We start from the raw sequence: 13,793 nt of genomic DNA on the forward strand, positions 1-13,793 counted from the left end.
CTGTGTTACGCGACTGCTTCCCACTAGCTATCTATTTTACATTTGGTAGTGTTTATATGTCTATATATATACTACTGCTTTCTCACTTTTCCACAAGTATTTCTGTGGATTATTTTTAATATCATTATTTTCAATATGTTTTCTAATTTCTATTATGATTTCTTTTTTAATCCATGGGCAATTTAGAAGTTCATCTTAATTTCTTGTTATTTTATCTAGATATCTATAGATTTTTTAGTTATATTTTTGATTGTGATTTCTAGTTTAATTCCACTGTGGTTAGATAACATCCTTTTTACACTTCCAGTTTTGAGAAGTGTGTTGAGCCTTAATTTGTTACCCAGTATATGATCAATTTTGGCAAGTTTCCCCAGGCATTTGAAAAGAAATATGAATTCTACAGATGTTGAACATTCACCACTTTTTAGAGTTGCAGTTCCCAAACTCTGAAAACCACTGTCTTAAAACATGATGTTAAGAACTACAGGTCATATTCCTGATATGCATGCATCCTGTTTTTTTCTAGAGTAGGAAGATACTTTGTCTTGTTTTGTAGGTACCGTGCAATATGCAAATGGAAAATTAAAATGCTTAAAATATATTCATGCATGAACCCTTTTATGGATATATCATTTCCATAAAATAGGGTATGAAATTTGGTTGTAAAATGAGGGATAAAGTAATAGTAGGGCATCATCATCATTTTGGTGTTTGATAGTCCCACAAAAAATTTCTTCCCAAGGCTGGATGTTTACAGTATAATTTAACAACTCCAACATAACTTGTGTTATTTTATAAAAACAATTGTCTTAAAATGTTTGCAATAGCAATTCATTTTAAGCCAACTCTTAGTTATTACACTGTATAGACAATATAAAGCAGTTATCAACTAGAGAAAAAAGATATTATTGCAAAAGTTAAAAAAGGAGAAATCCTCATAACTATCTTTTTTATGAAATTTAGATTCCAGATACATTTGGTGTTCTTCACTTTGAAAAGTAAAGTGCAAGAGTAAACTGAAAAGGAAAGAGAAAAGTGTGTTAATATTATTTTCAAAGCTTTGAGGATTTATACAATAATATATAATTATATAAACCTACATATATACAATTTATATATTCCAATGTTTATGTATATTATATATATATATATATCTCATTTATATGTTCCAAAATATTTTATATATTCCAATTCACAGCTTTAAAATTGTCTCTCTCAAATCCAGAAACAGTATTGAAGTCTACCCATGGAACCTACTTAGCACCTTTAAATATCACTAAACTTCTTTGGAGTAACTTGTGCCTTGGTCTTTGGAGCACATTTACACTAAATCTAAATAAGAGCCAGACGACTGGAGCTCAGCTGTGTAAGTCCCATAGTTGGTGGCAACTAGGCAGGGACCTGATATATTAAAAGTAAACCAAAGGAAGTAAGGTATAACATAATCACCAGACAGAAATTGTGTCGTGCTGTCCACATTAAAAGTTCAGAGAAGGATTATTAAAGTGGAAAAAGAGCTACAGAAAGAGAAGATATTTTAATAAAAATGAAAACTGAAATCAACTGCCAGACTGATGTATAAGGAGGGCAAGGATCCTTTATCTTTCTCCTTCCTGGAATCTTTAGGCATCTACTTTTTTGTTTTGTTTTGTTTAATGTGTGTGTATTTTTTTACTCCCATTAGTGTATTTTGGAACGGAAATATTGAGTCATTTTTTACTTTTCCCAGTTTTATTGAGGTTTAATTGACATACAACTTTGTATTATTCCAAGGTGTACAACATACTGGTTTGATATATGTAAATATTGCAAAATGATTATCACAGTGAGTTTAGTTAACATCAGTCACTTCACGTAGTTACAAATTTTTTCTTCTGATAAGAACTTTTATCTACTTTTATTCTACTCTCAACAAATTTTAAATATACAATACAGTAGTAGTAACTGTAGTCCCTGTGCTATACATTACATCCCCAGGACTTATTTATCTTATAACTGGAAGTTTGTACCTTTTGACCACCTTCACCCTTTCCCCCCCACCCTCATCCCTGCCTTTTTTTTGCCAACAACCACTGTTCTCCGTATCTATGAATTCGGTTTTTTTTAGATATAAGTGACATCATACGGTATTTATCTTTCTCTTTCTGACTTATTTCACTTAGCACAATGTCCTCAACGTCCATCCCTGTTGTCACAAATGGTAGGATTTCCTTCATTTTTATGGCTGAATAATAGTCTGTTGTGTGTATATACCACATTATCTTTATCCATTCATTCGCTGATGGACACTTAAGTTGTTGCCATGTCTTAGCTATTATAAATAATACTTCAGTGAATATGGGAGTGCACATATCTTTTCAAGATAGTGATTTCATTTCCTTCAGATAAATACCCAGAAGTGGAAATGCTGGATCATATGGTAGTTCTATTTTTAATTTTTCTGAGGAATCTCCATATTGTTTTCCATAGTAGCTTCAACAGTTCACACTCCTACCAACAGTGCACAAGGATTCCCTTTTCTCCACATCCTAGCCAGCACTTGTTATCTCTTGTCTTTTTGATAATAACCATTCTGATAGGTGTGAGTTGATATCTCATTGTGGTTGATTTGCATTTCTCTGATGATTAGTGGTTTGAACACCTTTTCATGTACCTATTGGCCATTTGGATATCTTCTAGAAAAAGAAAGTTTTTACCAAAGACATTTTTTAGTTTCTCAACCCATTTTTAATCAGATTGTTTTTTCACTGAGTTGTGTGAGTTCTTTATGTATTTTGGATATTAACACCGTATCAGATATATGATTTGCAAATATTTTCCACCATTCTGTAGGTCGCCTTTTAATTTTGTTGATTGTTTGCAGTGCAGAAGCTGTTTAGTTTGACGTAATCCTACTTGTTTATTTTTGCTTTTGTTGCCTTTGCTTTTGGTGTCAGATCTAAAATATTAAGAACAATGTCAAGGAGCTTACCCACTATGTTTTCTTCTAGGAGTTTTATGGTTTCAGGTCTTATGTTTTAAGTTGATTTATGTATATGAGGTCAGACAGTAGTTCAATTTCATTATTTTGCATGTGGCCGTTCAGTTTTCCCACCACCATATATTGAAGAGACTGTCCTCTCCCCATTGTATATTCTTGGTTCCTATGTCATAAATTAATTGACCGTACATGTGTGGGTTTATTTATGGGCTCTCTATTCTGTTCTCTTTATCTATGTGTCTGCTCTTTTGCCAATACCATACTGTTTTGATTACTATAGCTTTGTAATACACTTTCAAATCAGAATGTGTGATACCGCCAGCTTTCTTCTTCTTTTTCAAAATTGCTTTGGCTATTTGGAACCTTCTGTGTTTCCATACAAATTTTAGAATTTTTTATTCTATTTCTATGGAAAAAATGCCATTGGAATATTGATAGTGATTGCATTGAATCTGTAGATTGCTTTGGGTAGTATGAACATTTTAACAATATTCTTCCAATCCATGAGCACAGAATATCTTTCCATTTTTATTTGTGTCTTCAACTCCTTTCATCAGTGTCTTACGGTTTTTAGTGTACAGGTCTTTTCACCTCCTTGGTTAAATTTATTCCTTGGTATTTTATTCTTTTTAATGCAATTGTAAATGGGATTTTTTTCCCTTAATTTCTTTTTATGATAATTCATTGTTAGTTGATAAAAACACAACTGATTTTTTTATATTGATTTTGTATCCACCAACTTTACTGATTATGTTTATTAGCTCTAACAGTTTTTTGGTGGACTCCTGATGGTTTTCTATATATAATATTATGTCATCTGCAAATAGAGACAGTTTTACTTCTTCCTTTCCAATTTGGATGTCTTTTTTTTTTCTTGCCTAATTGCTGTAGCTAGGACTTCCAGGACCATGTTGAATAAAAGCAGTGAAAATCAGCATCCTTGTCTTGTTCCCAGTCTTAGAGGAAAAGCTTTCAGCTTTTCACTGTTGAGTATGATGTTAGCTGTGGGCTTTTCATATATGGATTTTATTATGTTGATGTATGTTCCCTCTGTACCCAGTTTGTTGAGGGTTTTTATCATGAATGGATGTTGAATTTTACCAAATGCTTTTTCTGTATCTATTGAAATGATCATATTATTTTTATATTTCACTTTGTTAATGTTTTTTATTACATTGATTGGTTTCCATATGTTGAACCATCCCCTGGAATAACTCCTACTTGATTATGATGTATGATCCTCCTAATATATTCTTGAATTCAGTTTGTTAATATTTTGTTGAGGACTTTTGCGTCTGTATTCATCAGGAATAGTGGCCTGTAATTTTCTTTGTTTGTAGTGTCCTTGTCTGGCTTTAGGTAATGCTGGCCTCATAAAACGAGTTTGCCAGTGTTCCCTCCTCACCTGTGTTTTATAAGAGTTTGAGAAGGACTGGTATTAATTCTTCTTTAAGTGTTTGATAGAATTCACCAGCGAAGCCATCTGATCCTGGACTTTTGTTTGTTGGGAAGTTGATTACTGATTCAATATCCTTACTAGTAATTGGTTTGTTCAGATTTTCTATTTCTTCATGATTCGGTCTTGGTAGATTGTATGTTTCTTGGAATTTATCCATTTCTTCCAGGTTGTCCAATTTGTTGGTATATAATTTTTCATACTAATCTCTTATGATCCTTTTTATATGTGGTATCAATTGTAATTTCTCTTCTTTCATTTCTAATTTGAGTCTTCTCTCTTTTTTTTTCTTGGTGAGTGGCATCTACTCTTTTCCATATAGATATGAACAGTGAAATGGATCCCATCCCCAGCTTCAATATGATGGCTTCTGATTAATCTAAACCGTTTATGGTAATCACATTCCCCCTACCACAGATGGGTTTAGAAATAGACATGTGACCCAGTTCTGTCCAGTGAGATCTGTGGGGTAATATGCTGAGAGTCTTCTTGGAAAGATCATCTCTCTTTTTGAAAAAATTAAGGTAAAGGAAAAGATGGCATGCTGATTCTTAGAACCACTACATTGGGAATTTTTTGATTGACTTCGTGGTACAGGAAGTATTTAGATATTACAATTTAACTTATAATTCAATGGCTGATTAAATATACATTTTAAAGGGAGAGAAGATGTTGTTTTAGTGATTTAAAAACTATCAGTAGAGAATATATTTAGAAACAACAGAAAATTCAAATATCAGGTTTTGTTGTGTTTTTTGTTTTTTGGCCATGCTGCGAGGCACGTGGGATCTTAGTTCCCAGACCAGGGATCGAATCCATGCCCCCTGCAGTGGAAGCGCAGAGTCTTAACCACTGGACTGCCAGGGAAGTCCCTGTTTTTGTTAACAAAGAGGGATTTATTTGTCTCAGGCATCAAGAAGTTTGGAGATAGCTACTTAGTGATTTTTCAGATGCTTCTTCATTATTCTTAGTTTTCATTCTCATGCTTGTTACTTCATGGTTACAAGATGAGTGCAGCACCTCCAAGCAGGAGGAGGGGGAAAGGCCAGTGGACAAAAGGGGCATGCCAGTTGAGTCTGCCTGCTTTTGTCAGGAAAACAAAAGTTTTCCTGGAAGCCCTGTTCTGAAATCTGGTTTATTGTGTTTTATTAGCTACTATTTGCAATCCATCTATTTAATCTATTCTATCTTCTCAAATTTAGCTTCAACCATATTAAGTCATTAACTTTTCTACTTTGTGCTTATGTTTTCTAAAGTGGGTATGTTAGACTCAGTAGGTGAGACATTTAATTTCTTTTTACAAAATTAGGGCTTCTGAGCAAATATGTAAATCTATGCTAAGTTCAATATTTTTCATTTGAACCAGACATTGTAGTAATTTTTCAATGAGTTTTATAGTTCTTATGTAAAGTTTTTCTAAGGAAGAACAGAAGACCTATTGAACATTTGAACTGAACTCCATTATAAGAATTACAATACAAACTACCTTTTTTTCAGAGTCCCTTTTGAGAAAGGAGCGTCACAGTCCATTAAAGGAAGAAATGAGCAGTGTTTAAATTTAATATCTGTTATTGTGTCCAGGATTTATCCACACAGACTTAGCTATTCCTCAGTTGTATACTGAACTCTGTTTCCTTACATACCCTCCTGTCCCCACCTCTGTCCTGTTCACAGACATGTTTATTCTCAGTTATTTAGATACATCATTACGGTAAAAGTTAAAAGCATAATTTAAGAGAGGAAGAAAATGTGGTTTCAGATTAACTGCTGGAGGTGGAGATGCGTGCCATGGACAAGGTGGAGCCGTACTTTAGAAGGATTACAGATTCAGGGTGTGGTGGAGCAGGGTGTGGCCTCTTTATAATGCAGGCGGGGTGGAATGCAGACTCCAGGCTTTGCTGGGGATGGGGGAATTAGGCCTCCATTCAGAGTGCACCCATTCCAGGATTCTGGATCTAGGATAGATGTGGAAAAATAGTTTCCGACTCTGCTAAGATGAATGCTAGTTTAAGTTCATCTCAGTAATTGAAGACAATAAATGAGGTTTATATTTGTTTCACCTACCATACTTTTACTATTGTGGCTAGAGAGGTCACAGATCATAAGAGAATAAATGAAGTTTGTATGCTCTAGGATTGTTTTGAAAGAAAGACCTAAATAAATCATCAATTTCACCAGTATTTTTTGCTCTCCCATTTTTATAGTATAAAACAGGGTCTCGTTATATAACTTTTATTTTTCCTGATCTTATTATGCAGGAGGAGAGGAATGGGAAACCAGATTATTTGATTTCTGCATCTGAACTAGGGAAGAAGACAACTCATTAGTAAATCTAGTAGTTACTTTGCCACAGAATTTTAATCCAGTTTTTTTAAGTTATTACAATTATTGTGGACTGTACTGCATGTCGAGGCTAATTGGAAACAGTGACCAGATTCTTAATCATTATCAGGAAACTGCATTCAGAGAATGAGAAGAACACCCCCACTGGATGAATTGCAGCCACCACCATATCAGGATGACAGTGGTTCTCCCCATCTCTCATGTACACCCTCAGAAATTGGGGACAGTAAATGTGAATTTTCCCACTGCAGCAACAGTCCAAGATGCTCATATAACAAGTGTCCAAGTGAAGGAAGCACAGGTCATGAAATAGAAAGTTTTCATAATAAAGGATATGAAGAAGATGTTCCAAGTGACAGCACTGCAGTCCTGAGCCCTGAAGTAAGTAAAAGCACATAGAATTTTTAAAATGAATGTTATTTGGAAGATAATAATAATCCTGTGCTTATCCTCTTGGTCAGAAGGTTTTATCACTATCTTGTCCTTTATGGCTTATGGTACCAGTTTCTGTTTTTATCCAGCAGATTTTTCAGGGCTGTCCCAACCATCCTTCAACTCCCTTTCAAAAGAGGACAGGTAGATAAAAATGAGAGCAATATGCAAGATATTGAGAAGTATCTTGCCTCGGGGTTCAACCTCAGTAGGGGTTTAAAAAAAATTTTTTTTAACATTTTACATAAAACATTCTGGAATTACCCATTTCTTTTATCTTAAGGTTCCTATTTATGTTTGTGTTTATTTTTTAAATTATTTTATTTGGATATTTTTACTATTGGGAGGTGGCCCTTTAATGTTTTACAAGCCTTTCAGAATAATGTCTGCATTTCCATACCATGGAATATGGAAGGGATAAGTGATGCTCAGCTTTACTAATGAAATTTGAATTCATGGCATCATGCATTCAGAGAGGTTGGTTGGTTGTGTTTTAAGTTATTTCCTTTTTTTGGAGCAAAAAATGTGAAAACAACAACAAAAATAAGTGTGTTATACTTTTGAAGTCTTTCCATGTTGTAAAAGGGATTTGTTTTAATCTTTCAATGATGATAAAATCTATAAAGGTAATCTAGAGGTTTTCATTAGGCAGTATTTACTTTTAGGTTTCCTTTTTTTCCAGATGGCAAGTTTTTACAACTTTTGTCCCAGACAACATTTCATGATACTGCAGTGTGTCAGTGTTCTTACTAGGTGAATTTTATCTACTGCCAAAATTAAATAATGAAAGTACAGCTCTGAATAGAATTTCCTCAAAGTTTTTCTTATATAATTTCTAGGAACACTTTTTATCTGTTACTACTCTTCTACTATTTCTAATATTATTATATAGTATCTAACTTATCTAACTTAGAAGAAAATTCTGCATTGGTATTATAAATTTAACATAGTAGTATTTCATCATTTTCCACAAAGAATATTTCTCCATGTTTTGTACCTGAGCAAATTTGAGATAACTATTTTATAGATTTGCAAACTATATAGATAGCCAGCACATAAACAGTGAAACCTGGATTGTGGAACTAACAACAATAATAATAGCTATCACCAATTGTGCCAATAACTTTTCTATAAGCTTTACATAGCTCATTTAACTCTAACAACCTCATCTTCAGAAAGTTGTTATTTCCATTTTAGAAATGAAAACATTAAGACTCAGAGCATTAAGCAAGTTGCCCAGGTATAAGTAGCTCTTAAACAGTAGAACTGTAATTCAAAGCCAGGTCTGCCTGACTACAAAAACAGTGGTCTTAACAACTACGCTCTATTGCCCCTCTTGACTTGAATCATTGTGTGCGAAATTACTTTGAAGTATCGGTACCCTCCAAGTACACCACCAAGCAAGCTATCCCAGAGGACTCACAGACCAAATTAAGATGCTCAGGTCACACTTGTGTGTGTGTGTGCATGCATGTATGTATGTGTGTTTTAAGCTATTTCAAATGTAAAGCAAGAAGGAAGAGGAGCAAGATAAGGTAGGAGAACACACTTAGGATAGGATGCCCTTAGATACAGGTGGCAAGACAACAAACACCGTGTGAATCCTGGTTTATATAATGTCCTTATGTTCAGTCTTACTCTTTCTGCTCCATCAGCATTCCCTAATTACGGCACGGTAACAAGGACAAAAGTTGAGATTTGAACAAGGGTGCCAGGGGCCAAAAACACATACTTGTTTTATGGGAGAGATGCAGGGGCAAGTACTCCTGGCCACAAGTAAAACTTGCAGTTAGTCTACTAAATAGACATAGATTTTATCTGCATTTCTTAATAGAACACGTGGGTGACAGAGCTGTCAGCCCAGAGGTGACATGATCATAGCTTGGCCTTTCCATCCCTTTCCATAGGTAATAGTCATTTGTTCTATCTTATTTTCTGTTTATTCTGTCTTTGACATATCTTAACAAGTTATTAACTTAGTTATTATATATATTTACCACATGTTCTGAATTCTGCCTGTGTCTCCCAAGTTACTTCCTTACTTATTATCTGTAGTTAACAGAACCTGTGAGTTTTGCCCATATTTCAGAAGCTTGCTGTGTTAACACTTCTTATTGAGTCTCCTCCATCCTGCTTGTTTTTGTGTCTTCTACAGCGAAACAATATGTTCAAACTACAGCAAATGCATGTCACATAAATATTTAGGTGCTGATAGCCTGTGTTAGTGTAAAACTCATTCTTGTGTTTTTTCAAGTTTACTTTGCTTCCTACCATTCCTTTAATAGATATTATTTATCAAATAGAAAATTCTTACCTTCCTATTGGTTTAATCCAGGATCCAGCTATTTTAGAACCTATCTTCCTACACAGTTGAACTAGGAGAGGAGTGAGGAGGGTTCAGAAGGATTCCCTGGCAAGGAGTTCATTAACTGTATTGATGACCTGTTGCTGGCTAAAGATTATTGAAAACTTTGACTTAGAACCTTGAAAAGAGGGATTATTTTCTAATTATCTGTTTGTAGAATACAAATAGTAGCTTTTATCTGTAAAAGTCCCACCCTTTTAACCCTCAGTTTCACAAGGAATGCCCAGGAAAAAAAAAAAAAAGGGAGGCACCAAGAGAAACAAAATTCAGAAATAGTTATCTGAGACCATATAAAAATCTTTATTACCTTGAAAATCTTAGCTGTCATGACACTGTTTTAGAAAATATTTAATTGAAAAATAAATTAATGTAATTATCATTTAATTAGCAATTATGAAGTAGCATGCAGTAAAACATTTTGTTCTAAACTGTCAATTTAACAGAGTAAGAATATTTTTACCCTGATCTAATCATATTGCATAAAAAACTGAATTATTCTATGAGAGTTTGTTCCTACTCCTAAAGTATTCTTCTTTACTTGTCATCTTTTCTTCCATACACCATACAAAATTGAGTCATCGTAGGTAGACATGTAAGATCTATGAGGTCAAAGACTTGTGTCTTTTTGGTTCTCTGCTGCATCCCCCACCCAAAAATATGTCCTGGCACATAGTAGGTGCAATAGTTAGGCACATGTTAAGCTGCTGTAACAAGGAGACAAGTACAATGGCAAATACAGATACAAAACCACAGAAGATTGTTCGTCTTTCATTTAACAATACTCCTGGGTGAGTAGGTGACTTTGCTCTACAACATCATCCAGGGGCCCAGTTCCTGCTTTTTAGTCACTCTTCTGTCCCCTAGGGTGTTGTCCTAATCCACATGGTCCAAGCTGACCCACACATCCTATCTGTGTATCTGCTTGTGGGAAGAGTGAGAGATAGAGTGAAGAGCACGTAATTTTTTCTACAAACCTGATCTGGATGTTTCATACTGAACTCTGTTTCTCTCCCTTTGGCTAGAGCAGAGTTTCATTGCTATATCAGTTGTAAGGAAGACTTCAAAGTAAAGTTTCTTGCCAGACAATGTGTTTCTGGCTAAAACCCAGGTAGTTTTTTTGAGGCATGCGAAAAGGGAAGACCAAGAGTCAGTAGTAGTGCCTACTACAGTACGCATTAAATAAAAGTTCAGAAAAATTCAGAAGATTATAAAATTGGCCCACATTTTAAAATGAAAAACACTTAATATTTATTAAAATATTTGAAGGGGTGAGGTGGTATAGCTGAAAAGTCAGAGAGCTGAATTTGGCACTGTTAGTCACTAGCTGAAACTCCTATTACATTCCAGATAGTTAGACTAACAGGAACTTTAGACAATTCCAGGCAAAAGAGGTACAGTTTCTTTTAACCTTACAATTAAAATATATAGTTTCGTGCTTTCTTGAACTTTTGGAATATGTATTCTGCCATTTTCAACAGTAATTAGTATTAGAAAATAATACGTAGTTTTAAATTCTGGTTAAAAATTGAAGTAGTGTGTGTGTGTGTTATGGAAAATAAATATTTGGCTGCAAGTATTTTGAGGGCTTTGTGTTTATACTTTCATATTTCACATTTCCATTGATTTTCAAGCCTAAATGTGTTAACATTCTATTACAGATGGGGACATTTGAAACAAATCTGAAAATGGTACCAAATTTTTCAGTAGCATTATACTTTCATTTATGTTCTCTTTCTCTCCAGCCTAATATTGAGCTGTCAGTTGTTTTGTTTATAATGTTACAAATTTAGTAATTTTTTTTACAAAAGGAGCAGAAATATACATAGAAGTATATATTTTCGTTTCTCATGATAAAAACGTATATCCAACTTTCTCAAAATTGTGATGGTGGATATTAAATTCTGTGTCTTTATTATAATAAGTTTTTGAGTTTAACTTACCACTTACATTACTTTGTCCCCATAGAGTAGCTTTTGATTGTAGTTGGCTGTTAATTATTATTACTTTCTTTATGATAGCAAATAAAAACAGTTTTCATATCATTCTTCTAAAGAAATATCAGGTACTTATTTACATGCTAGATTAAATAATAGAGTTAAAAATTGAAAACATTTAAATTTGCTTTTCTTAGGATATGTCAGCTCAAGGATCATCTTCACAGCTTCCTAAACCTTTTGATCCTGAGCCAGAAGCTAAATATGGCACGCTGGATGTGACTTTTGACTATGACTCACAAGAACAGAAGCTGCTGGTAACAGTGACAGCTGTCACAGATATCCCAACATATAACAGGACAGGTGGCAACTCATGGCAAGTACACCTTGTTCTTCTACCTATAAAGAAACAGAGAGCAAAAACCAGCATCCAAAGAGGACCATGCCCTGTCTTCACAGAAACATTCAAATTTAATCATGTTGAATCTGAGATGATTGGAAATTATGCAGTTCGGTTTAGACTGTATGGTATACATCGCATGAAAAAAGAAAAGATTGTGGGGGAAAAGATTTTTTATTTAACAAAACTGAATCTTCAAGGGAAAATGTCATTACCTGTGATATTGGAACCTTCTTACAATCATTCTGTGAGTATCTGATCAAATAGCCCAAATACAGTTTATGTCATGGTATATAATATACACAATTTTTAAAATCTGTGATCAACCCAACAACTTTCTCAGCCTATTTTTTACATAGTAATCATACCTACAAAATATCTAGGTCCTAAATAGGTAGGTATAACTTTCTGTCATCTGTAAAAGTAGCCCTTGAAGATTATGTATGATTTATTTTATGTATTTTATTTTATCTTCACAGAGTCTGGCCTGATGTCTTACATATCTATTCCTTTGTTAAACATTTATTACAGGATTGCTTATGACATCATCTGAACTCCTTATAGAATTTATTGTTTTCTTTCCAGGTTAAAACTAGGTGATACTTTAACAGCTATCTAGCCCATATCTTATTTGATATACTGCAGAAATTATTTGCTTTTATAGAATTTGTGCTGCTGCCTAGGTCATAACTGATTATCCTTCCAGAACTGCTATGAAATTATTTTTAAAGGTTCAGAAAAAACTCTGCCCTTGTTATACTTTCCACTCTTTTTTTTTTTAAAGAAAGATTTTGCAGTGTTTCTGAGAGAATACTTCCATTTAGTACTATGAGCTCTTCTCCCTTTTCTCTTTTTTCCTCCAGGTACTGATCACACACAAGTGTCTCTCCCTCACTGTCCGTCTGTCATCTCTCTCTCCATGTTTTTAACTAAAGTCCTGCAAGGCATTGCAAATCACAGGAGAGTTGCACTCTTTATTTAAACCAGGGAGATACACTATGCCACATAGTTATTTAGATTATGAGAAAATCTGTGATATGCTGGAAATACAAATTTTGAATTATATTTATTCCTCTCATAATTGAATAAGAAGCATTTTTACACATAAATATACAGATTTGGAGTAGACTTATATATTAACATAAAGGTATAATATTTTAGAGTTGTTTTTAAGCCTTTAAGTGTATTAAGCATAAGTGCAAGGTTAGAGTCTCACTGAATTTATAGCAGGCAGCATTTGATCTTATAGGACCTTCATTCCCAATAGAACCATACCATTTTAGCTAGATGATTTCAGCATCTTTAAAAACCAAAAGGTGATAATAAATATAGTATATCCCTATGGGTTTTTAATATAATATTTATCCTTTATTGGGTAAATTGATAACTTGTTTTAATTTTACATTTTAGAATTACTGTTTGGGGAAAATGTCTTTTTTAAATGATATCAGCAGTTTATCAGAGGAGAGGCAAAAAAAGTGCAAGCACTATTTCAGAGGGAAGAAGATAACTTAATAAAATTGAATATTCTATAATTCTTGCTATGATTTTTAAACTTTCTCATTATTTGGTTTGAGTGATCACTAGTTAATCTGTGGAAAATGCATCCTTGTATATAGAAATACCTGATTTATATTAGAAGAGAATGACTGTATCATCAAGAGGTATGTATTTTGTGTTTCTTTATTTGCTCTGAGTTATCTGTTCCCAATTCTGTATTAATTATCTTCTTTTCACAAAGAAAATGAAGCCATACAAAATAATATGTTTTTTTCCTCTGGTCAAACTAAATGATTTCTATCCACACCTACATCACATGTGTTGGCTTATGGGGTTTTTTTCGGTTTTTTTTAACATCTTTATTGGAGTATAATTGCTTTACT

The 13,793-nt window shown here is 33.7% G+C and overlaps 1 protein-coding gene across 1 annotated transcript in view; it reads left to right on the forward strand.

Annotated features, from left to right (window-relative positions):
* SYT14 (synaptotagmin 14) overlaps positions 1-13,793 on the forward strand; it is a 229,924-nt gene that overhangs the window by 149,312 nt on the left and 66,819 nt on the right. Inside the window, exons 5-6 of the mRNA XM_060294280.1 lie at positions 6,889-7,160; positions 11,708-12,157. Of these exons, the coding sequence (XP_060150263.1) occupies positions 6,889-7,160; positions 11,708-12,157 (722 nt within the window). The remainder of the gene's footprint in view (positions 1-6,888; positions 7,161-11,707; positions 12,158-13,793) is intronic.

Source organism: Globicephala melas, chromosome 1 (assembly GCF_963455315.2).
Source record: "Globicephala melas chromosome 1, mGloMel1.2, whole genome shotgun sequence".
Taxonomy (NCBI): domain Eukaryota; kingdom Metazoa; phylum Chordata; class Mammalia; order Artiodactyla; family Delphinidae; genus Globicephala; species Globicephala melas.